General features: G+C 46.2%; 1 protein-coding gene across 1 annotated transcript; it reads right to left on the minus strand.

Annotated features, from left to right (window-relative positions):
- Window positions 1–1,611: 1,611 nt before the first annotated feature.
- On the minus strand, window positions 1,612–25,653 carry bmp1a (bone morphogenetic protein 1a). The gene is made up of 21 exons (XM_061278563.1): window positions 25,472–25,653; window positions 25,181–25,335; window positions 17,810–17,923; window positions 16,556–16,675; window positions 16,330–16,447; window positions 14,937–15,115; window positions 14,662–14,767; window positions 9,914–10,038; window positions 8,379–8,494; window positions 8,148–8,250; window positions 7,711–7,827; window positions 7,230–7,375; window positions 6,973–7,168; window positions 5,767–5,892; window positions 5,391–5,551; window positions 5,076–5,256; window positions 4,719–4,844; window positions 4,509–4,636; window positions 4,209–4,422; window positions 3,894–4,144; window positions 1,612–2,744 (listed from the first exon to the last, which is right to left on the minus strand). Exons 1-21 carry the CDS (start codon window positions 25,636–25,638, stop codon window positions 2,610–2,612), a joined length of 3,084 nt encoding a protein of 1,027 aa, XP_061134547.1. The 5' UTR covers window positions 25,639–25,653; the 3' UTR covers window positions 1,612–2,609.
- Between the last annotated feature and the right edge of the window lie 271 nt (window positions 25,654–25,924).

A 25,924-nucleotide genomic window follows, 5' to 3' on the forward strand; every position in this document is an offset into this window, starting at 1 on the left:
AATAACATTGACTCTTATATTTTGACCCACATATGGAAGAGTCCAGTCACTTGTGCATCTAAGGGTTAAAAACTTCAGTCCTTGGGGGCCGGCCGCATTCCAACATGTTTTACAAGAGTCCCTCGTTAAGTGCACCTGCGTGAAAAGTTTTAGCTCCTGCAGAACGTGAAAGTGGCTAAAACTTTTCACGCAGGTGCGCTTAACGAGGGTCACTTGGAAAACGTATTGGAACGCGGCCCCAAGGACTAGAGCTTGACACCTGTGACCTTTGACCATGATATCTCCCTAATAAAGTGGCCTGTTATGAGGTACACTTGAAAATGGCGGTGTACCTAATGGAGTGTCCTTGTGCTTCCCTCGTTAAGCGCACCTGCGTGAAAAGTTTTAGCTCCTGCAGAACGTGAAAGTGGCTAAAAGTTTTCACGCAGGTGCGCTTAACGAGGGTCACTTGGAAAACATGTTGGAACGCGGCCCTGAGGACTAGAGCTTGACACCTGTGACCTTTGACCATGATATTTCCTTAATAAAATGGCCTGTTATGAGGTACACATGAATATAGCGGTGTACCTAATGGAGTGTCTGTGGGATTCCCTCGTTAAGTGCACCTGCGTGAAAAGTTTTAGCCCCTGCTGAACGTGAAAGGAGCTAAAACTTTTCACGCAGGTGCGCTTAACGAGGGTCACTTGGAAAACATGTTGGGACGTGGCCCCGAGGACTAGAGCTTGACACCTGTGACCTTTGACCATGATATTTCCCTAATAAAGTGGCCTGTTATGAGGTACACTTGAAAATAGCGGTGTACCTAATGGAGTGTCCGCGTGATTCCCTCGTTAAGTGCACCTGCGTGAAAAGTTTTAGCCCCTGCGGAACGTGAAAGGAGCTAAAACTTTTCACGCAGGTGTTTTTAACGAGGGTCACTTGGAAAACATGTTGGAACGCGGCCAGCCCCGAGGACTGGAGTTCCACAGCTTTGTTCCCTACTATGTGACACCTGATCCTACACTGCTGATCCTTGACCACTAACCTTTGAGCCCTGGCCTTTGACCCCTTTCCCCATTTCTAACACCTATTTGAGACCTATGCTAATACCTATGCAATTTAAAACCCTAAGATATAACGCTTATTTAACCCTAGCCTTCATTTCAAACTGTACTTTCAGACCCTGAACCACATTGTTTGCCTATTTTTAAAACCCCAACCCCATTTTAAAAAGCCTATTTTGAGATCCTATGTTCAAACCCTCACCCCATTTCTAAACCCTTTGGGACCCTGATCCATGTTTGCGGCCCGAACCCTAAAAGGTGGCAATGACGGCTAAAATTTGAATGCATGTTGAGTTGAGTGCATGTACAAGCAGCAAATTTGCATTTTGTTTTATTCTTTTTTTGTTGTTGCTAGTAAACTCTTGCTGAACAGTATATTCAACATAGACCAATGACTATACATAAGAAGGCAATTAAAGGGTTATGTGTTCACCGTTTACATAAATTGATGTAACGACTACAATAAATAAGCAGGCTCATTTGGTTCGTGAGAAATACTTCATTGGAGCAAAAAAAAAAGCAAATTCCTTTTTTTCCCCCCACCTGGAAAAGTGTAAAAACACAGACACATAAGTCATATCTTTATTACCCCACGTCACAGGGCACACACAATGTTCAAGTATGCCCGAGGAACTAAAATGGAGCAAAAGAGAGAGAAAAAAACAAAACAAATTTGATTTTGAATAAGAGAGAGATAAAATGCATTTAAAAAGAAGTGAACTGGCATTGCATTTCACAAAAATCCATCGACGCTCAATGATTTTGGAACAATTCACTGTAAAGTGCTAAATGGTTTAAGCTGAGAAGAAAAAAAAAAAAAAGAAGAAGCACATGTTCCCTTTGAAAGATCACGCACGCACGCACGCATACACACTTTACACATCATGGAGGTACAGTAATGACCGACCAGAAGACCATGGACCACATTTCATTGATTAGTCCTTTAATAAGAAAACTGCTTCCTTATGTTCCTGGGTTAATGCTAACAAGTGAGAGTGTGGCCGTCACGTCGCCCGTCGTTACACAGAATGCTGCTGCAGTTGTTCCCCGGTGCACACGCCCAGGCCCACCGCTCAAGTCCTTTGTGATGATGATGATGAGGAGGAGGAGGGTGGTCTGGTGCGGCAAGAGCAGGGATGATGCCCGCCGTTTCCTATAGATCCTGAGAATCCACTGGTTTCCTTGTTGTGCCATGTGAGGAGGCACCTTTAAAAATAAAAATAAAAAAACTAGAAAAAAAAAAGAATCAGAATGAACCAGAATGGGAGAGGAGGGGTCAGGTCAATAAACGCCCCCACTCCCGTCGCTGTCCGCCAAAGCCCGATGGATCCTAAGCGTAAAAAGGTCAAAAGAAGGTGTACTGCAGAATGGCTTTACTCCTCACAGTCTGCGGGGGGAGCCCCTGGGAGCTGAGGTGCGCTTGGTGCCGGCGCTCTTGCGGCTCTTCTGTCGCATCTGATTGGCGTTGGTGGCCGAAGGTTTCCGAGCGGTAGGCGGGAGCCTCCCTTTGGGGCCCCTCCGGGTGGCCCTCTGCCCCGCCGCGCGGCCCCTTGCGGCCCCCACTCGTCACTTGCGCGAATGCAGCGTATCCTGGAACTTGGTGCTGGTGTAGCGCACGTGGAATCCTTTCTTGTTGATGGTGTCGTCCGAACGGAACTTGATCACGATGGAGTCGCCGGCCGAGTAGATCTCCTCGGGTGGCTGAAAGGGGGGGACAACATGAAAGAGTGTAAAATTGCCTGAAAGTCTTTAACGTTACCTTTAACTTTGCATTCCTTTCCTTCGGGGAATATCCGATCTTCTATTTGAGAAAAGGAACCTTCATCGGCGTATCGTTCGATCACGTCAAGTGCCGCTGAGGTTTTAGCGATCTTTGGGCCAATGACTTAACATTGTGAAAGACATCAGACGATGACATCACACCCGTTAGCGTCACGATCGTCACTCCCAAGCCCGGAGGAGCACGATGCTGGGAATATTTTTGCTTTCCTACATTCAAAATGAATCCGAGTCATGGTCTTTGACCTTTTGTGGCCCTCCCGCACTATAGCGCACATTTTAAAACGATGCTTGTGATGATTTTTAAGTTGATGGTCATCATATTAAGCGAGCAGACTTGTTGCATTGTTTGGTTGAATGATTTTGTGTTTAAGTGACTTTTGTACTATCTGAATGTGAGTTATTTTGGGGGTTTTGTACAAATACAATTTACACTTCAATGTATTTAGAATATGCAGGAGGGGTAAATCATTCTCAAAAATATATACCGTAATTTTCGGACTATAAGTCGCACCGGAGTATAAATCGCACCAGCCATAAAATGCCCAAAAAAGTGAAAAAAAACATATATATGTATATAAGTCGTTCCTGAGTATAAGTCGCCCCCCCACCCAAACTATGAAAGAAAACGGGATTTATAGTCCGAAAATTACGGTATATATTTTTTTTACAATCTATGGCAGATTTTCACCAATCCCAGCTGCGTCCCAGCAATAAATGGAGCTTCACTGTACTACCGTTGCTCCAAAGGAAACGTGGTCCTTGTCCAAAGCGCTCTCTCTGCCAGGTCAAGTACCGTAATTTCCGGACTACAAGTCGCGTTTTCATAGTTTGGGTGGGGGGGCGACTTATACTCAGGAGCGACTTATATACATATATGTTTTTTTTCACTTTTCTGGGCATTTTATGGCTGGTGCGACTTATACTCCGGTGCGACTTATAGTCCGAAAATTACGGTAAGTGATCTGTTGCTGAATTGTGGATTTAATCAAATGATGGCAATTGATGAGGGAAATACATTCCGCAATTGTTGAAAGTCTGCCATCGATAAAGGAAAAATATTTGGCTTACTCCCGAGCCGCAGTAACGTCCCAAGCGCGGAGACTTGGTGTCAGCCCCGTCAAAGAGCTCCATGTAGTCGTAGCCGCAGTCCGCCTCCTCCTCGATCTCAAAGGTCTGGAAGATGAGCTCCACGCCGTAGCCTTTCTCGGCCGAGATCACCCACTGGCAGTCGGAGGCTCCGGGGTAGTTGTTGTCCCCGAACTGGGCGTGCGAGAACAGGTCCTTGGTCTTCACCTCGGCCTTCAGGCGACCGCCGCATTCTGTGCGTGGAAAAATGACGTTGGACTGACTCTGAACTCCTTTTTGAGAGCATTAAGTGTGTACCTGCAGAGTGGGATGCCTCAAAGCCTTTCTTCTGCACGGAGTTGTCGGAGTAGAAGCGGACGAAGAGTTTATTGCCGCTGGACGTGACGGGCTGCGGCTTCTTCGTGCCGCAATAGCGCCCGATGCTTTGAGCTTTGCCGTCTTTCCCGTCGTAGATTTCGATGTGGTCGTAAGCGCACTCCAGGTGAGCCTCCATGTCGATCTCATTGAAAGCCTACGACGGACGGAGGAGGAATGATCCGTTTACAGTGACAGGCCATTTTATTAGGTAGAGGCGATCCTACTTGACGCATCGCTTACTATTTTGATGCGGTGGCCGGGCGTGGTGGTGAGCGACCAAGTGCACGCCTTCTTGCTGGGATATTTATCGGGCCAGTTGGGACTGGTGATGGTACCGCTCACACTGGTCACTGTGTGATCGCAGCCGGCTAAAAAAAAAAAATCATCATGATAATAGCAGTTAAGCGCAAAGACAAAAATTGCACCGGGCGGCCATTTTTGTCGGTTTACCCTCTTTGCAGTCGTGCTTGTTGTCGTGCAGCACAAAGCCGCTCCTGCACTGGCAGCTGTAGCTTCCGAAGGTGTTGACGCATTCGTGCTGACAGCCGCCGTTCTCCTTGGAGCACTCGTCTTTGTCTGAGGACAGGCGGGCGACAGTCAGGGCCAATCACCGGTGTCAAACTTAAGGGTGGCGGGTCACATTTCGGCCCTTGTCATTGTATCTGTCCGCAAACGTTGTCTAGTGGCCGTAAAAATAGCGACCATGTGAGACTATGCAGGTATCCGCAAAAGACAAGCAGCTATAACATTCCTTAACTCGGCCTACCCTGATGGCAAAGAAATCCAGTTGGGGTGAAATGAACCGACCTGAGAAAAACTGTGCTTTAAAGCCCTTTTTGGACACGGTGTTGTCGGACTTGAACTCGATGCGCATGTTGTTGTACTGAGAGGTGATGGCTTCGGGTTTCTCGGCGCCGCAGAACTTCCCGTGTAGCCTGGAATCTGCCGACAGTCCGCTGCGCACCTCTACGTAGTCGTACTTGCAAACCTGAGCACGGATACGAGGCCGGGTGAAGTGGCTGCCGGCGGTGGCATCAATGTCTCGATACGCGGCAAGGATTGCAGCGAGTCGGCCGAGAACAACAGAACAAAGCCGCCCGACGTAAGAACCCGGTCACTCACGTCGCTGCCCTCGGTCTCAAAGACGTCAAAGAGCAGAGTGATGCGGTACTGCGTGGGGGCCACCAGCTGCCAGATGCAGTTCTTGTTGGGCGGGTACTCTCTGGGCCAACCGGGGCTGGTGATGGAACCATTCAGCTTGGTGATGAAGCCTCCGCAGGCAGCTGCACAGGGCATGACTTTGATGTCAAACATCCATTCGGGCAATGGCGCTCCGGCCTGCCATGGGTGCTTTCGGGAATGCTCAGGATGAATTATGTAACGTAGCATTCCGCTACAACAACAGCCGCTACGCCCAAACTTGGCGGTTAAGCCACGACGTTCAAGGTCAACACGGAACGGAATCCAACTTTGGCCAAGGAAGGAGCATCCCACATACCCTCGCAGCTGCGCTTGTCGGCAGCTAGCTCGTAGCCCGGGTCGCAGGCGCACTTGTAGCTGCCCAGCGTGTTGACACAGCGTTGCTCGCAGCGACCGTTGTCTGGCTTGGAGCACTCATCCATCTCTGAAACACAAAGATACGTTGGGAGCCTTTTGGCTGGGCCCCTTGCTTCCAGACAAGAAGGTTCACACACAAACGGTGGCGCAATCGCAGCAATAAGCGCCAAACTCAAATGACCTTGATTTTCCCGAGTGAAATTCGATTCATAATCTTCCACCCCCTCCCAAAAACATTTTTCTTATGTTTTCAATTGAAAAACAAAGAACACTGTCGGGGGATTGTAAAGCTAGCATCAAGGAGCTAACTTTGTTATAGCATCTATCATTAGCTGCTAGCACAACTGGCTAACCACGTGAGAGCAATTACTAGGTTCGATTGCAAAGTTTGACATAATGGATTGAGAATATATTTGCCAGAGGCATTCCATGACAAACAAGACGTTTTCCCACGACAACCAGTGTCACCACACAACATGATCATTTCAGGACTTTTTGGTATTTATCTTTTTCATTGTAAAATGTGTCTTGGTTTAATAAAGGCCTGGAAACACTTGGCCAGCCTGTCACCACTTGTTATGAAAACAAGAGGGTTTGATTAATTGACATTTTTTCCCACGACATCACCATTTTGCGTTTTTTTTTTTCTTTTTCTTTTGTGACAGCGAATGTTAATAAAAAGAGAGGGACATCTGTCATGTGGTTGATTCAAGTTGAGGAGAGTATTTTACGAGTGTTTTACTGCTCTCATGAATGAAATATTTTGTGACGAATGACTCAACTGTTGGTGTACTCAGCGCTGCTGTGAACATTAAATTTTTATTTCAACTGCCTGCAGCAAAAATGTATTTATTTGAAGGGTCCTCAACTCAACTCCCCCCCCAAATACACACAAAAGCGCCATCTGGAGAGTTTGAAAAAAAAAAGAAAATTGGGCGCATAAAAAAAGATTCACGAAAAAGAACAGGAATTTTGGAATAGAATAGAATAGAATATATTGTGCTGCTCGTTTGCCTCATGTTAAAATTCAATTCAAAATATGAAAGATTCGGCAACCTCCAACTATCTCGCTGTGCTTTCGAGCGCCAATGCCAAACACATTACTTCTTCAACACGCATGCGGCGTTCGTAACCCTTCAACTCTGACCTTTGAAGAAGTTGGCTGCAAAGCCGGCCTTGTTGACGGAGCCATCGGAAACAAATTTCATCCACAGCTGGTTGGAGCTGCTTTTGATGTCATCCGGTTTGTCGTAGCCGCAGAAGCGGCCCAGCAGGGGGCTGTTCTCCGAGTTGCCGTCACGCACCTCCAGGTAGTCGTACGCGCAACTGTCATGTCTCTCAATCTGCGTGACAGAAGGTTTGTTTTTCGGGGCCGGGAAGGAAATGGGCTTGGCGTGGCCTTACTTCAAAGGACTGGAAGGTGAGGCCCACGTGGTAGCCCTGAGCCACGGTAACCTTCCATACGCATGCTTTGTTGGGTCTGTAGTCGTCGGGGTAGTTGGGGGACTGGATCTGCCCGCTGTCCTTCTTCACCTCCCCACCACACACGGCTGCACGTGACAGCAAGAGAACAATTCAAAGACACTTCATAGCAAAATGATTAAGACAAGAAAAGTGGACACATTGATCGGATTTTCGCAATGCGGATTAGCCAAAACGCGCATACACACTCTGTGACTAACACACACACACACACACGCAAGCTTCTGCACGCCCTGGAAACAATAGAGCCGATTCTGAGGGCTGGCCCAAATCTGATTAAAGTGGCTGACACATCAGCAGTGCGGGTGCCAAAAAAGGAAGGAGGAGGATATTAGCGCAGCTTGGAGGCCAATGGGCGAGCACATGGCCCAGGCGGGGAGGGAGGTGGCCATTTGGCGCTTACCCTCATAAACGGCAGAGAAACCTTTGCCCACCCAGTTGCTGCTGCTGCGGAATTCGATCCACAAACGGCTGTCGGTGGAGATGATTGGCTCGGGTAGCTTGTCGCCGCAGAATCGACCTGGATCACAGATGCGGGGGGGGGTTTAATATTTGGGAAGGATAAGATCCTGCGTTTATATTTTACCATCATGATACAAACCGTACTCAAACACTTTGTCTTTTTCCTCAAAGAGTCAAACCACTCCGAGGCCCGGTTCCCATTAGTGTGGGACGTATAGTAAATGTAGAAAGTGAACTCCGACAATTCCATACGGAAAGAAAATGCTTTGAGGGAATTTAGTTGCCAAAGGAGGGACATCAGACTAGAGTCATGTCAAAACATTTTTAGTGCAATCACTCCCATGAAAGGGAAAAAAAAAATGTTTTTGTTGAAATGACCTTTGAGAGGGGCTTTCCTCCAATATCCATCCCGGATTTCCACATGGTCATACCAGCACAGGTGACTTCTGTATAGATCCATGGAAGTGAAGTTCAGAATGATCTTTGGAAAAAAAACAAGGGGGGTGATTATTGACACAAAATGGGACAAAGGTCACACGGTGATGCAATTTCAGAAAAGAGAGCCGTGTTTGTTTTGGCCCGTTTGGCCGTCCGTCACCGCCGGCTCACCTTTTCTCCCGGCGTGACGGATATTCTCCAGATGCAGTGCATGTAAGCCGAGTAGCCGTTGGGGAAACCCGGAGAGGAAAAATTGCCGTTGCTATCCTGCAGACTGTCCCCGCATTCTGTCCGACACACACACAAGGAGCCGTGCGTTAAGACCCGTGTCGTGCCCAACCGGTGCCAGGTCGAAACAGCTCGGCACGGGAAGCAGACGCGTTGAAATTGACAGCTTGAAAGGCACCCACGTTTGTCCGATTCACACATTTAGGAAAAAGGTCACAGCGCCAGGGAGAAACCAAAAGAAATGCATTGGAAATAAAAGCTCCTGTTTGATATTGATGTATTTTCACCACATTAACAGGAAGTCTTTTTTTTTTTCATCACATTTCAATTGGAGTTCTTTTGTTTCCTAGGTCCAGATGATGAGACATTCTCTCTCTGAAAATAGAGCCGACCCTCTATAAATAACCCGAGCCCTGTAGAGGATGTGATACATTATGTACGTGATGGCACAATTAAATATGTAAAGACTGGCGCCACAAGACAAAAAGGGAAGGCTCAAGATCAAGTCTTTAATGAGATCCAATTACGGAGCGAAGATTTGAGATCCCGCTTGTTATTTTAACTTAGCAGGAGATAACTAAAACATCTCCCCAATTGTTTACGTTTTTCCTCCAAGTAGAACAACTACCGTAATTTTCGGACTATAAGTCGCACCGGAGTATAAATCGCACCAGCCATAAAATGCCCAAAAAAGTGAAAAAAAACATATGTATATAAGTCGCCCCCCCACCTAAACTATGAAAAAAAACACGACTTATAGTCCGAAAATTACGGTAGGAAACCCCCAGATGAGTCGTGAGTAAGAATACGAAGGGTAAAACCAAAACAAAAACCACTTTCGAGGCACATGTAGGGGATGACATCGATTTCCGAGAAAGAGAGATCCGTGGCCGTGGAAGGTTTTAGTCAGTTTCCGGGAACACATCACCGCTGCCACATCACAAGGGGGTGTCTTCCGCTCATTGAGGGAGATGACGTCGCGCAAACGCAGATGTATATGTGGAGGCTCAGCAGCTGGTTCGACTTTGCGGGTCGGCCGCCCATCGCCATCGTGTTTGACAACTCAGCGATCCTGACCTGACCTATAATTAACTGCATGACATCCAATCTGGTCTGTTCCCAATGCGCCAACGCTATCGATTGTGTTTACGCCACGCAGCGTAAACAAAGGCGGCTGGCCAGCTTATGTAAGCCTGCTGGCTGCGGAGGGAGACATTGTCCTCTCTTGACCGCCGTGTATCTGCGACCACTTCCTGTTGCCGGCTAATGTTTACACTCCTCGGGATGCTGCAGCCCAGCGGCCGCACCACATCAAAAAAGTAGACCATTGGCTATTCCCACCCAGTAGGAGATGCATGGAGGGAAAGCACCGCAGGACAACTGCACATCTCTCACGCATGTGCAAAAATAGACAAGGGAAGAAAAAAGAAAAAAAAAATCTAGAGCAGAGCAGACAGGATCTGCCGTTTTGGTCTTACTGGAGCATTTGTAGAGTTTGCGTGCCTGTGCGATATCCCCTTTGCTAAGTCTGGTTCTCTGGCCAATGGGTGGTCGCACACCATTCACATCGTAGCGCGGCAGGATGGTGTCCAGGAAGATGCCCCTGTCGTGCACAGAGAGGGAGACGGACGTGAGTACCACATGACCCTTGAGAGCCTGTTCCAACCAAATTTGGGATTCCGGATGAAAACCAAAATGGACTCAGAACAATGTGCGCTGCATATACGTAATATGCTCAAAGCCTGCTCGCTTTTAATCCGCTTCCAACGTGAGCGTACTTAACGACTACCAAATGGTTGCGCCAACCCGGTGACCCCAACCGACTCGGCTATTCTCTCCGTGTCTTTAAAGCAATGTAAATATGAACAATAATAGATTGTCATGCATATTACTTTCATTGTTTTAATCCAACGGAGATTGAATTTATTCTCTATTTGCACTCTTTTTTTTAATGCAAGCTATGACAGAGTGTACATGTGTTGCTGCACCATTTCTGTTCAGCCATTCAAAGAACACCACTGCGGAGATGCTACTAGTGGTGCTGTTTCCCATTAGCATGTAAAAGCAAAATCGTCTCATTTTTTTTTTTTTTTAAATACAGGAGTCTCTTTTTTTAAGAGTTTTTTTTTTTTTTTTTTTTTTTTTTAACCAAACTGCTGCTTCTCGTATAGTATCTAAAAAAAGCGGGCACAACTGTATTTGCTGAAACACAAAATAACAAAATTAAATACATTTTATATAAATATTTATATAAAAAATATATTCCATATAATATATATTTTATTATTATATTACATTAAATATATATTTGATACATTTTTAAATAAATATATACATTTCAGCCAAGCGCGCCCCAGCATTTTTCTCACCTCACTCATTTGTTCATGACAAACCGACCAGTAATCACATTCCTGGCTTACACATCAGAAGTCATTAGTAACCTGAATCAACATGCGCGGCCACACCCATAATCCATTCATTGCGCACACCTAAAGTATGTCAAAATGCAAACCGCCGAGGGACTTTCCTCATATAAAACATTTTAATTGCACACGGGACCGTCGGGCATATTAACCTGACATTGTGCTCGACCTCTTTCTAGGAGCGGTCGCCGTATGTCATATTTAGAAGTCTAAAATGACAGAAAAGGTTGTCAAAAGGTCAGATGCAGAACATTTGGCTTTCCAAAAGGCCAGGAGAGAAGAGTGCGTCTCAAAAGACTCTTTTCTCACTGCTGTCTCACTTGACACTTTGCTCGTTTCTCATCTCTATTTTTCTTGGAGTATTGGCGAGGAGCGGGCTGGTTCCCTGGTCGTTCCCATGGTGACATGCCTATCAATGCCAGGCATGTGCAAACACTGCAGCCTGAGCTAACAGTTTGGACTGTTCCTGCTTGCTTGTCTCTCTTTGAGCCTCCGCAAGCCCGTATGCTGGTTCAGTGGAGGGGGGGGAGAAAAAAAAAAAACTCCACTCTCTGTGTTAGAGGAGACAAAGGCTACACTGGCAGGTCTCTATTTGACTTGGCAGTGCTTCACGGCTTGATCGGAAAAAAACATTTTGGAGTAAAGAACTTCATCTTAACCGTGGCACGGAGCTGTACTTGTCTTAAGAAGACAGCAAGACATGAAGAGGAACCGTGAAATCTCGCAAACGATCCGGTCAGCCCGGTTTCCCACGGTGATTTAGCGTACAACAAGCTCATATAGGATTAACACGGACGGATACTGGCACAGGTGAATCGGCCAATCAGCATGCAGAGAAATGCACTTGTGAAAAGCTAACAGTCTTCAAATAGAACTGTGTGAAACATTCTTTCGCCGTGGCAGCCTTTCCTCTCGTGTCTTTAGCGATCAACACAAATCCGCAAATGAGGCCAGAATCAGTGCTGAAGTGAAAGCAGGTCAAGGGAGATTATCAGCCTAACATGCTTGAGGGCTATTGTGTCGAAAATTGCCACACAACTTTGGAGATGGTGAAGTTAAATCCACATCTTGACCCAGTGTGACAGATAGAGTGATGTTTGAGTATTCTGAAGAAGGTCTTAGCGACTCATCAGCTGCCGAAGGTTTTCTTCAGGTCAACAAAAGGTCCCTCGGTCGTCTTTTTTTTTTTTTTTTTCTTCCACCTTGGGCAATTTATGGGGAGGAGCAAAATGTATCTGCAAAAATTGGCAAAAATAAAAAGATATTTTTAAAAAAAGCTGATTCATTAATAATGAATGAATGTGTTGTTAATGAATTAATAAGGAATGATTTTACTGTTTAATTGGATTTGCGTGCAGCACTACGTTTCAGCCGCGGTTGTTTTTTAATTGCTCTATAAATAAAAAAGTTGAGCTCGTTACGGCTTAATATATCCTAAATTGCGGTGATAAAATGAGTTTTCTGTGTCGTAATGTTACAAACTTGGATTAGCTTTGAACTTGCTTGAGGAGGTCTAACGGTTTCATTTATTAGCTGCTCTGCGGCACAGACCGTCCAAAAGTGCGGGCACGCTCTTTGGCTTCACACGTCGCTTTGTGGACCGCGACGCGAGCAGGATATTTTGGCCGTCGTGCTTTGCGGCCAGTCTGGAGAGGAGTGAGCGGCCAATCTGACACACAGACAGGACGCCATGGTGGCGACTCAGCAGTCACAGCGCAGGCAGGTGAAAAGCCAAAACGAACGCACTAAACACTTTTACTGTCTACTTCACTGCAATTATAAAGACTGCAATTAAAAAAAAATGAGGTTTTCTTTTTTTTTAAATGCTTTTAATGACAAGTCATTTTGACAATTAAAGTAATTGATTTGGAAATTTGACATGCTGACATATTTACAGGGTAACTCAATCTAATGATACAAAATGGTGTCTGGTGTATAATCTGTATATCTACCGTAATTTTCGGACGATAAATCGCGTTTTTTTTCATAGTTTGGGTGGGGGGGCGACTTATACTCAGGAGCGACTTATATATGTTTTTTTTCTCTTTTTTGGGCATTTTATGGCTGGTGCGACTTATACTCCGGTGCGACTTATAGTCCGAAAATGACGGTATATATGCTCTACAATTTTTTCTTTTATGAAGTCTAGACCGTGAAAAGAAATGGGAATTTCACATCTATACTAAGTGGAGCGCATTCCTGACCTATACACACGGACAGCCGTTGGCCGGCATCCAGCGCACTGTTTGTTTAGACAAAGATTGTCTCTCTGCTTCCTGGAATCTCGCAAAGAGCAGAGCAGCTGATTGGAGAGCGGCCGCGTACGCCGGGAGACTAACACAAGGAACTGGAGAGACATTGTGGCTCTTGGAGGACAAAAGAGCGCCTAACAGCTGGTTCTAATATCAGACCCGGCCGGCCGGCCGGCGTAGTGATGATAGTCCAGGCTCTCTGGTTTAGTTATTTCGAGTCGTGCGTGCGTGTGTGTGTGTGAGCAAATATCAAATTACAGCCGCTCTGGCTGCAGCGTGTCAAAGGCTCTTTGCTTTAGGTGGAAGCCCGCGTGGTTTGAAATGACTGTTGACTGCAGCTGTAGCCCCCTTTCCTCTTTGGCTAGGCAAGAGAGGCACAGAGGAAAGAAAAAGTCGACACACCCCGGTCGCTACAAAGGACTTGGAGCCACCATTTATGTGAGCAAAAACTTTTCAAACGCAGTTGATGAGAGAGGGAAAGTAAACGCACACCTGCCGTTATTTCAAGTGAGAAACCCGAATTCGACTTTAGCGGTTCGTGGAGACGTCTACTTTTCTGACCACAACAGATGACCAAGCAGCCAGATGTGGCAATTTGTTTTGTTTTTTTTAGGTGGTATGTATGTTTGCCAACGTCCCCTTTTCCATTCCTTATCACTTGAATGAAATAGGCAGCACGGGTGTTAAAAGACCTGGAAAATGAGTCTCGGGCCCCCGCAATGTGTTAGCGATCATTAAAAGCCTCTTCAAAAAGCCAGCGAGGTGGAGGAGCGATTTTTACGAGCGACTGCACGTAGCCCCGAAAACGGCGCGTCGACATTTTGCCGCGATAAAGCGAGGCCACGGTTGCCGCGGTTGCTCTATGAGCTGGCGGCAGTAAAGCGGACGGACCAGCGGAATTAATTTGAACAAGCTGTGGCACATCCCTAATATATACGTAGCTAGCAAAACTTTGACTTCACTCCGCTCGGGCAGCTTTTTGGGCGCAATATGGAAGCGCTTGATTGTTTTTCAAATGTGTTGCCCAATAATGACAGCGCGCCAAGGGTTATCGACTTTTCTGTTTTCGGCCTAAGGTCAGACCGTAAAGAAGAAGGAAAAATAAAAAACATTGATTGTGTTCTCTGGATAAAGTAGAACGACTTGTGGCATCCCTGAAAAGGCGCAGATGTCTACATATCTCACACGTCACATTGGTTAAGTGCTGTGCCTGAAGCTGACGATAGAATAAAATGGCAACCAGAGGAGAGGGGAACTTTTCATCTCTAAAAACAAAGAAAGCACCCACCCTTTTTCAAAAAAACTCTCTATGCTAATTCCAAAGCACTGGGAAAAGAATCCACACAAACTTGATATCTTCGGGGTGGATATTATTTTTTAGTGCGTGGCTGCTTTCAATCTTAAAAATTGCTTACGTCGATGAATTTACAGACAGGCAGCCATGAAAGACGATGCGCACCGATGGGGAACAAGATGACGGGTTGCCGAGGGCACGGCGCGACTTGACCAAAGACGAGTTTTTACGTGAGTGCAGCCTGGGTTGGCTCCTACCTGGAGAATGTATTCCGGGCATAGTGCATGATACTGTCGAAATCGTAGACCTCTCCTAAGGAATCCACCTCGCCGGGCTCCATTTTCAAAAAGTTGTACTCCTGACCTGTGAACGGGCAAAAGAAATTCGGTTGAACCGGCCACATCATTAGGTACACCGGCCTCATCATAAAAAGAAACAAAACGAGTAAGGTGAAGATAATGATTTTTTATTTTCCCCAGTCAAGAGAATTATAAACTATATTTAATGATTGTGCAATGTTCTTGCAACATACCTGGCTGAATATTGTCTCTGATAATGCTGACGTGTTCGTCTCGATCGGGCCGCGTGTGTTCGTGCCAAAAGCCGATCACGTGGCCCAGCTCGTGCACCACGATACCAAACTTGTCGCAGTTCTTTCCAATGGATATAGCCTGGGGGCCTCCTCCGCGCCGGCCCACGTAGGAGCAGCACCTGCCGATCGCACACGGGCGCTGTTAGCACTGTACCAAAAAAAACGGCTCCGGACTCGGTCGTCAACCTTCCAAATGAAAGCAATCAAAAAGGAGATATGAAATCGATCGTAACCTTTACCTCGACTTAATCAAGGAGGTATATAGAGAGCTTTGACATTCATTCATTTCGGTTCCCTTTCGGCGTGACATTCAAAAGGTTCGGTAAGGGTGACTGGAGGACGGGCGGGCGGGGGGGCGCGCGCACGCACGGGGGCCCCGCGAGCCAGACGCCGCCGCCGCTCTCTAATTAGCACAAGGCCTGCCAGCCAGCCAACCAGCCAACCAGCCAGCCAGCCAGCCAGGCTCTCCTGAGACACGCCTTGAACTTTGCAAAGGACAGAGGGGGGGCCTGCTCAATATGCGCCACCAGAGTCAGGCATTCCCGCTGCTAACCGCTGCCGCCCGCGTGGATAATGCCATCCCTGTCCGGCCGGGGCAGGTTACCCAGCTAAAAATGGCCAGATGAACTGCGGCCGCTTTCTGAAGTGGTCTTTTAAATGTGGTGTGTTTGTGTGCCTTTAATTTTTTTTTTTAAATAAATAATAATATATACATACATATGTAGAATGTATAAATACCATTTCTGCTTCATTAAAAAAAAAAAAAAGTCATGTGAATTTTGCTCGTGCTTCAAAATTCGACTCGCAACACAAAGAAAACAAAAACAACATCCCGCAACCTGGAAATGAATAAACCAAGGTACTACTGTAGTCCTAAAATAAAAGGCCGCTATTCAACGAGCTTGTGAATAGTTTCTTGGCAACAACAAACTTCCCGTTGAGTTTAAAAGAAAAACGCTGAGTTGGCCCTGTGAAGGTCAATAAAACGGAGTAAACGGGGCCACCGAGCGAGCGGAGGCTGCGGAAGTCTCCCTGCCGGCCGGCCGGGTGCAGCGCTGTGCAACATGCGTGACGCAAGACCGCGCGCGCGGTGACCCATGCGCCGTGATGAAGAGCTACGGGAAGGGAAGGGAAGCCTTCTTGGCCACTGAATGGGCCGCCTCTCCGAGGTCCTGAAATAACAGCTCACACAGAGACCGGGAACAGAGGAACAATGGTGAAAAGACTGCCGAGCAGGGAGCGGGGAAAAGCACACAGGCGTTCAATCATTAGCCGGAACTGAAGAAGACCCAGCGGGTTGGGGCGGAGCCACGGACCAACCCCCTCGACTCACCCGCACGGTCGGTAGGTGAAGACAATGTAGCTCTCCTCCACCGTCCTCTCATTGAAGGTCACACAGGTGTGCTTCTCCCAGTGCCGCATGGCTTGGCGGAATATCGCTCGTTGGCTGCCTGGATGGGAAGAGACACTTGCTTATCGACAAGATGCTTGTGTGCAAAGCGTCCGTTCCCTTTCATCACATGCAAGGCAGATTCTTTTGGAAAAAAGGCTGAGCTTACCGCTGAAATTGCCACTGATGACATATGGAATGACACCTTCGGGCCAAACACGCTCCGGTCTGGACGTGGCGGCCCGTTTCCTACGGTGAGCGCTTTGTCTGTTTTGGCTATTGGGAGACCCTGAAGAGACACAAAGCAAGATTGAAACAGATGGGAACAAAAACAGAAAGCCTAAATCTTTTTTTTTTTTTCTTTTAAATGTTTTGCACTTACATATAGCATTATTATCATTATATATATATATATATATATATATATATATATATATATATATATATATAGCATTATTAGCATGATGTGCAAATTGAACCTGATTTTTTTTTATGTTTTATACTTACATATAGCATTGTAAGCATTATGTACATATAGCATTATATACTAACTTGAACCTGATTTTTTTTTATGTTTTGCAATTACATATAGCATTATTAGCATTATGTACATATCGCATTACCGTAATTTTCGGACTATAAATCGCGTTTTTTTTTCATAGTTTGGGTGGGGGGGCGACTTATACTCAGGAGCGACTTATATACATATATATGTTTTCTTTCCCTTTTTTGGGCATTTTATGGCTGGTGCGACTTATACTCCGATGCGACTTATAGTCCGAAAATTACGGTATATGCCAACTTGAACCTGATATGTTTTAAAAAAAAAGCAAAAACATTGCAGTGCTTTGCTCCTTCTTCCTGAACAAGAAATTTGTAACATTGGTTCCTACAATCGGCTTGAACGTTGTGGCGTGTGTGTGACCTGGAAGCTTTTCAAGAGAACATTTTAAATTTGCTTGAATAAGAGTCACAGCGATCCTTGTTTGGTTCTGTAACAATACAAAATGTCAATCAAGTCCCATCCTGCTGTTTTAAAGGTATTTCCAAACCTGCAGCAGCAGCACTTTTCTTTTTTCTTTTTTTCAACTGCCATATTCCACCCAGGAGGGAAGACATAAAAGCTTCACAAGGCAGCCACAACACGAACGCACATGTTGGAACACGCGCTACCAATAGTTTACAGAATTGTGAGTCTCCCAGCTGTTGTCTAAACACCAGTTTTCCATTTCGCAACACAATTTACCTAACCAATGACTCCTGCACATCCATCTGGAATGACGTTTGCGGGTTTAAAACTTCAAAACCACCATTGACAATTTTCATGAGATGAATCACCCGAGAAACAGATTCACTCTTTTTAAAATCGACCGAAAGCGGTAATAGGAACTGGCAGAGCACTTTTGGTTGGCGTTCCATTTACCTGTGTTTGTGCGATTAACAATCTGGACAGTTCTGGAGGCCAAATCTATAATCCGATCCACTTTAAATGACTTCAGGTCTTCCTCATCCAGAGCGATGTCTCCCAGAAAGGCAGCTGAAAGAGAGAAAACAAAAAAAAATGCCACAGATCAGATGGTTGTAAAGTAGACAAGTGCTTCTTGCCAGAGGCTTTTCCTGCTGCTCAGACTGAGTGGGCTGCATGGATGGCTTGTCAACATATTAAAAAAAAAAACTTCATTGACTTCTTACTGTGACACAGAAATAGAGACGTGCATGTTCGGTTAGTAGGAAGACTGCCTTGACTGGGCTCCAAATGATAGGATAGAAATGTAAGCAACATATTGCAGAGTAGAGGGAAGTGGTCTGCTGCTTCATGAAATGAAAAGAAAGCCTGAACTCAGAAACCTGGCTGTCCACAAAATGAATACAGACAAGCTGAGACTAGATTGACCAGATGACTACATAGCGCCTGATTCGATCGTCCAAAGGGAAGTCAACCCAAACATTTTTTATTTTCCCTTACTAGCCGAAACACGGCATTCTGATTAATATTGCGTTTGTGGAATATACAGCAAAATGTAGCCGTTTTCATTCGACACTTGCTGTCGATTGAAAATGACATCGCAGTTGCCATATGGTGAGTCCCAACCAATCACAGCTCAGCTTCTCCGTGATTGGTTGTTACCTGGCAACTGTGATGTCATCTTCGGTGGACAGTAAGTGTCAAAATGGCCGCCCCTCGAGGTGGATCAAAACAGTTGCCTGTTGAATTCGTATTCCACAAAGTCAACTTATTCCCACTAATTGGGCTCCACAGAACATATTAGGAAAGAAAATGTTTGGCTTGAGTCGCTCTTTAACGAGAGCCATCAAATATGATTTGACGCCTCGACACTGCCTCCATGAAGTAATATGGGGCACCTTGAACATGGATTGGATTTCTAATGAGGCCAAGGAGAGGGGGAAAATAAGCACACGGTCCCACTTTACGAGGAATGTGCTTTATGGGATTCCTTACAAAATGGCCCATTTCTATGCAGGAAGGGCTCAGGGTTCTCTCCGCAGAGACAAGGCGCTCACTTCAACAAGCTTTTAACACCAGCACGTTTCCACAATTTACGGCCTGGCCTGGCCTGGCCCGGCCTGACTTGTATGCAGGCAGCGGTGGGGGAAGGGGCTGGAGCTTTTTGGGCTTTAAGCAAAGCATAGTGGCTCTGAAGTCCACGACCGAAGAGGAGATACAGTCTGACAAGCGCTACCCGCACAGGCGCTGTGAATGGAGACGGCAGATGTGGAGAGGAAAGAAAATGACAGCCCTCTGCATGCACGCGCCTTTCCAGGCTGGCGAGGTGGACCAGAACCCAGAGAGCCGTTCACTACTTAACTTAATGCCAGTTATTTAACATGAGCTTTATTTTTAACTTCAGAGTGCCATCCCTGATGGAGACTATATTTACTGAGATGTAAGGCAGTAGCGTCAGATGTGTAGATAAAGGAGGTTGCTAAGAATAAGAATAATGACAGAACGCTGATAGAATCATTTTGGGCCACGTTGAGAAAAAAAAAATCGGGTGTTCATTTCCTTGTAGAATTGAATAAATACAAGCAAATCGTCCGCCCTGCAGGTCCAAGAGGATGCACGTGGCTGAATGAGTGTTTGGAATGAGAGGTTAATGGCAGCTCTAAGCAGAGGTGGAAAAGGCTGATGACAAGATGGGGCATGCACAGGGCAGGCTTGAATTCCAGAGGTCAGAAGCCATCTTTCATCTGATTTTAAAAGACACCGCTCACTATCGAAACGGACATGACATGAGGACGCTATCAGAGAAACAGACATTCATGGGAGCTTCTCAGAAACTATGGTCCTGCAGAATGTTCCTTTGAGAGTCCATGAAATGGTCGAAATGGTCAAAATGATCAAACATTTGTTTTACTTGAGTGCTTGGAGCTCAAGTACCAAGCTCTCCAATGGCAGCCAATAATCTCCTGCAAACAAAGGACTGAGTGAACTATCTTGATTTCATCACAGCACACTGCAGGCAGGACGCTTTAATTGCAACCATGTATGGTTTTGACAACAAGTTTATTGTTGTGGCATTCCTGCACCACGCTTTCCAAGAACCTATGATCAATTTCATCTGGATTTTTATTGGATTCTGACAACCGACTGTTTCATTCCAATACAAAACAATCTGCTGACTGAGGACAAAGCACAAGTAGAGGACACATCCGCTCATGTGTAAGGTCACTTTGCAAGCTGTGCGGAGGCAGGGAGGGAGGCAGGGAGGGACCGGGAGACACGGGCCAGCGCCCTAAGCCAGCCAGGTTCACATGGAGCCCTGGAGCACTGTGCCCATGGCCGAGGACCAAGCATCCAGCAGAGCGCCGGGGACGCGCTCCCTAATCCGCAGTGTCATTGTTCTCGGACAACGGCGGAGATTGAAGTGAGCATATGAACGGCAGGGCGGCCCCCCCCCCGGGCGGGCGCAGCAGGAGACGCCGTGGCAGGTTTATGGAAAGACTGGCGGGGATTTTCAATTAATCCCCTTGTCTCCTCCTTTTAATTATCCACCGACATGATTTTGGGCATATTTGGGTACACAACTCTGGGCTGGGATTGAGGACACCCTGTGGAGAAAGGTGATACAAAGGCTAAGTGGAAATACAGAAGAGGAGTCACAGATGGCTTCCCACGTACCACTCATTACCTAAATGACAACAGCTGGAGTTCTAATTCGATAATTCTGACATCAGCCGCTATTCTTGTTGGCTCCACTTTTTCGACAAAAATAGGCATGCCGTCGGATTCCATGTTTGGTCATGACCGCCGTCCTAATCCCTTCCGCATCTCTTTCGTCCTTCTCATCCTTCATCAGATTATACGTGGGATCTCCATCAAATTAATCCCATCGATTGGTGTCATGTCCAAGCGGCGACAAACACACCGGGATTCCAAATAAATCCGCTCGCTGTGACATCTGCCACTGAAAGCGGCACAAACATCAACGCTAAACTGAGACGGGAGCTTTTATTTAGGACCGTTTCAAACTGCTGGGCGGCCCGGAAGTGCTTGCCAATGATGAAGGTGGAGAAATGTGCGTCAGGAATGCATCACAATACCCTGGCGCCGCCTTTCACGGCCCGGGCCGTGTTTGCTAACAAACGCCGCGTTTGAATCTGAATGGAAGCCAGCTGTGGATTGCGGGAAGGTGATTACCATTTGATGATCACGTTTTAGTTTAGTTGGTAGCAAATCTCGTGAGGAGCATCCAAAAGCTAGGAAAGGTTTGACGATGCAGGTCATTTGGGTCAGGAACAAATTCAATGACTTTACATGAGTTCCTATGCGGAAAAATGTTTTGATGTTGAACAACTTGGAAGTCAACCAGCACCATGAAACCCATTTTGTTGGAAAAACCTCGTTTTCTTTTGATTTTTTCTAGATGACTGTAATGCACTCCGATCCCAAACGTCTCCAGTTGGCTCCTCTTAACCCGGAGCACATAACTCTGATTTGTGTCCTCCCTCCACCGGCTGCCAGTGCACTTTCAAGTTCATTTTCAAAATTCCTGAAATGGTCTGGCCCTGCCTTGAGCTGCTCCTCAGTCGAATTTTATTTTCATGCAAACACAACTTTCTTTAGGCTGTGGTTGTTTTTTCTCTCTCGAAAGCGGAATTGGGAATAATGCGAACGTGTCAATCCTGTTAGCAAAAGCAGAACGTGCGATTTCCTCAGCAAGCGCTCGCTCGGCTTGACATTTCCTAACGAGGCAATTTGAGCTCACGGTGGAAGAAGCCAGCCAATTTGCTTATCTGCTCATTTGAGAAAAGGTACACGAGGTATAATTAGACGAGAAGCTCCGGCCGCCGTCTCGTTTGCCACCGGCGGAGACTCGAGTCGTTATCTTTGCAAAAGCCTGACGTCTCATTTAGCACATCTGAGATGATGAAGAGCATCACTGCAGCTCGGAGCTTAATGATTAAAGTGAGAGCCACCCGAGCCGCAAAGGGCGAGCGAGCGGCCGGCCACGTTGCCTTCAACATTTCACGCCACCGTCCAGCTCATTAGCAAATTGGATTTCACAGCTCATCTCCACCTCATCGCCTGAGCAACCCCGTTAAATAACTTAGCAGCAGCTTATTTGGACAAAATGTTGCAGCAGCACAGCCATATAGATGGCGGCAATGTTTTGACATTGATTTGACACCTCTTAATCTGCCTCGGGCTTCTCGCAAAAAGCCCATCCAAGCACGGGTGGGTGAAGAAACAGTAAATGACTCCTCATTAAAGTAAGCTAATTAAGAAGCCATTTAAATGCCCCCCCACACACACACACTTTTTTTTTTGCTTAGGCTCCGCACTCAGGCTAATGTCATGCAAGATGAGTTAGGACTTTGCTCTGACGACAAACAGATTGTTCCAACTAACGCGGCTGAGGCCATGCCAATAGACCGGGGCCCCTAATCAGCAGAACCCTGCCGAGAGAGAAGTGGCAGGGGTCCTGTCATGTAAAAAAAACACCCAGTGTGGGCTCGCTTCTATAGGGCCCGCGTTCCATGAGAAAAGAAAAAGCATCTGCCTAAGTGAAGGCCCCATGGTGAAGGTTAGCCAGCCGACAGACCCCATCACGGAAGCGGAGCATTGGGTTGAGAAGCAGAAGGAAAAAAAATGGCATAAAAGGGCTTGCTGCCATTTTACTGGAACACCTGGCGGGCTTGGGAGGGCTGTGTAATAATATGCTGCTTTCTATAGGTTGCCGCTATCTTATGTGAAGCGGTGGTGGCTCCAGTAGAAAGATCTGGATTATTGCTTGTGTCTGCATGTGGCGAAAGATTGAAAGTTTGAATTGGTCTGTAGTTTGAAGAAAATAACATTGTGATTTGTGAGGAAAGAAAAATGTCATTGACCAAATTTGGGCGTAATAATGTTTTAGCCCAATGGCAGAAATTTGCAAACGAGTGTATGATGTCATCGAGCTAGACATGAACTCATAAAAGGTGGATGGGGTCAGTGAGAGGAAGTTTTTAATGGGAACATTAAACATCGCTTTTTCTTTAATACGCCCCAAAGGGAAAAAAGGCGGCTGTTTTGTGGAAGGAAAGAAAAAAAAAAAAAGGGGGGAACCAGGTTGAGCGCTGACCGCAAGAGGAATGACATAAGTCAGTGTTTGTCTGGCCTGCACCTTCCAGCCCCGCTTTCCTTTGGCACAAGGTGAATGACCTACAGTCAGCGCCCGCCGGTGAGTCCGAGGAGGGAGCTAACAGAGGCGAGAAAACCAAATTTGAAAAAAGAGCAAAAATAAGAGGAGACTTGAGAAGTCTGTCTGTCTGTCTGCAACCAAGATTAAACGCCAAAAGAATTTGGTCAAAATCAACTCGTAAAAATGAAGAAGGTGGATTCAGTAGAAATGCTTTGAAGGGAATATTGATTTGAAACTTTGGCCAACAGTTTAGCGTGTGCCAGACAATGGAAACGTTTAAAACGGGATCTTGATCAAATCCAGAGCGTTATAGTTTGCGTCCGTCGAAATAAAAGGAGAAACAATGTTCCAGTGAGCGCAAGCATTCACGCTGTGATGATTATCACCAAGCGGAGCATGACTGCGTCTCATCTATTTTTCATTTTCAAAACAAGCCGATCTAATCTCCGTCGAGTCTCGAATGTCTCGCTGGGATCGTGCCAAGTCGGACTTCCACGGGTCCGTTACATCAGACAATGCCCATTTGCATCATGTCATCAATGGAGTTGACTCAAATGTACACAGTTTTGGGCCCGGCAGGTTTTTTCTGGGCCCGATGTTTATTTATGAGACCGAATAGAAAAATGAGGATTTTTTTTTCTTCAATCGGGGAAGCCAAGTTTGCTATTTATAATCCTAGATAAAAAAGAAAAATGCACTGTTTAGCCCTAACTTGAACGCTGTGGCTTTGTTGAAATGTAGCGTGAAGGCATTGGTGGCCCTCAAGTTTTACTTCAACAAGACCACACGGGACTTTTTCGGAGATTTGGGATTAGGAAAAAATAGGATGCAACAAAACGAGCTAAAGTGGAGTGTTATTTTTAGATGAGTCCTTTTCTTGCAGTAAGTTTCTACCAACGCGTTGGAAATGAGAAACCATGACGACGTATTTTGTTTGGAGGCTCTACAGACACTATATGATTTGTTATTGAACCATAAAAACACGGCGTGATTGTCAAGGAAAGCAAATTGCAACAAAGAGGAAATGTGCAAGATTAAAAGGAGGCAGGCAGAGTGTTGAAGAAGCAGTTGGGAATGAGCCATGGCCGCATTCACTGACAGAGACTTTGACCCCGCACTTTGCTTTCGGGTTAAAAAACACAAGAGGAATTTTCCATTTGAGGAGTTTCCTTCCCCTCTCACACACAAAAGGGAAGCAACGGCAGCAATACGGAGGTCAAATAATCAAGAAGTAGTGCAAGCGAGTGGGTGTCATGAGCGTCTTGCGCCTGCCTCTTAAAGCTTTCAAATCACATGTCAAGCACATGAGTCTAATTACAATAACATCCGCCCTGTAGTCACTCTCCGACATCAACAAGGCTCCAGAACAGGACATCACGTCCCGTAAATGGATATTCGTGCGTCAAAAATGAAAGAGGGACACAATAAGCAGAAGGAGCCCCTTTGCTGGCTGCGGATATCTGCAGCCTGCCTTGGTTGTGTTGACACAAAGCTACACTACACCGGTTTGAGTGTATGAGGTCGCAAAGGTCGGAGATGAAGACATCAGCTGGGTGATTTGATGAAAGTTCTAGCCAGCTGCCACATCACAAATGCACACATAATAACGAAGCGCTTTCAGGACATTCGGTGGAACAGGGATATTTTCAGCAGATGGAAAAAAAAAGAGATTTGGCAAGACGAGAGAGTTCAGAGAGCAGGAAAAGGATTATCATGACAACTCCGAAGCGTCTTGGCCGAATAATGTGAGCCTAAGACTCGAGCATCGTCCCAGATCAATGATTAGTCGTACACTGACAGCATCCAAAAAAAGAGCAGGCATTGTTAAACTGAAGTTTCCCAACACGCTAATCATGATCACATAGAAGAGTAAAAAAAAGAAAAAGAAAAAAGACATACTGTAGGCTGCAACTTTTTTTCCTAACAGAAAGTTTTCGGGGTGAAATATGGACGCTCCCTTTCAATGTTTCATAAATTCTTGTCTCAAATTCAAACAAATGCACACAATGTCCCTTGGAGCCTTTTCGCCAACTCCGTCTCGCACTGTCATCTCCGATCTCCCCTCCCAAAAAACCCCCATCGTGGCACGTCCACGCATACGAGGCAAATCTCAGTCCTTAAAAAAAATAAAACGTGAAAATCCCACTCACCAGCTTTGCAGGGATCCTTGTAGTCGATCACCTCCGATGTGGCGGCGGCGGGCTCCACGAAGTAGCTGGGGTCGATCGGCTCCAAATCCAGTGCCACAATCACACCGAGGCAGGGAAGGAGAAGCAAACATCTCGCCGCGAGATCCATGATTGTGCTGGGGGAGACGGACAAATGCGAGGGATAAAGGTAAAGGAGAGAGAGAGAGAGAGTGGGGACAGAAAGAGAGAGAGAGAGATGGGAGGTTTTTGGGGGAAACGAGATCCCTCCGGAGGGCGGGTTTTAAATGCAACCTCTCTCCGGTGTCTATTTGGCTCTGGGGGGGTTTCAAGTGATTGCTGTCCTCCAGCTGGAGCGCCAGGCGACGGTCGAGAACTGCTTGAGAAACTTTGATGATATGGCTGCAGATCCTCCCTCGGGGGCGGTGAAAAGCACCCCTGGAATTGTTCCATGCAAACATTGCAATGTACAGCTCTCAATCGCTTGGCTGGCCATCATAGGAATAAATCTATAGTTTCCACGAATGGAGAGCACCATTGTGCTAGTTAACCTGCTTCAAACGACAGGTAACTGTACACTTTTAGCTTGTTGCTAATTTTTGCCTCAAAGTAGCAAGCCTTTGAAAACGTCGAAGCGTTTTCATACAACGTCAATGGAAGAAATCACTGGAAAATTGCTCCGGTTGTTTACTTTTGACCTTGGCTGGGCATTTTTATGACGCGTGCACGAGAAAAACGGGACGTTGA

This window comes from Syngnathus typhle, linkage group LG5 (assembly GCF_033458585.1).
Source record: "Syngnathus typhle isolate RoL2023-S1 ecotype Sweden linkage group LG5, RoL_Styp_1.0, whole genome shotgun sequence".
Taxonomy (NCBI): Eukaryota; Metazoa; Chordata; class Actinopteri; order Syngnathiformes; family Syngnathidae; genus Syngnathus; species Syngnathus typhle.

Coding starts and splice junctions, on each gene's coding strand:
- bmp1a (XM_061278563.1), bottom strand. CDS start 25,638: ATGTTTGCATGGAACAATTCCAGGGGTGCTTTTCACCGCCCCCGAGGG. Junction 16,676..17,809: donor TGTTAATCGCACAAACACAG/GTAAATGGAACG, acceptor GTGTCTCTTCAG/GGTCTCCCAATAGCCAAAAC. Junction 4,423..4,508: donor CCGGCCACCGCATCAAAATA/GTAAGCGATGCG, acceptor CGTCCGTCGTAG/GCTTTCAATGAGATCGACAT.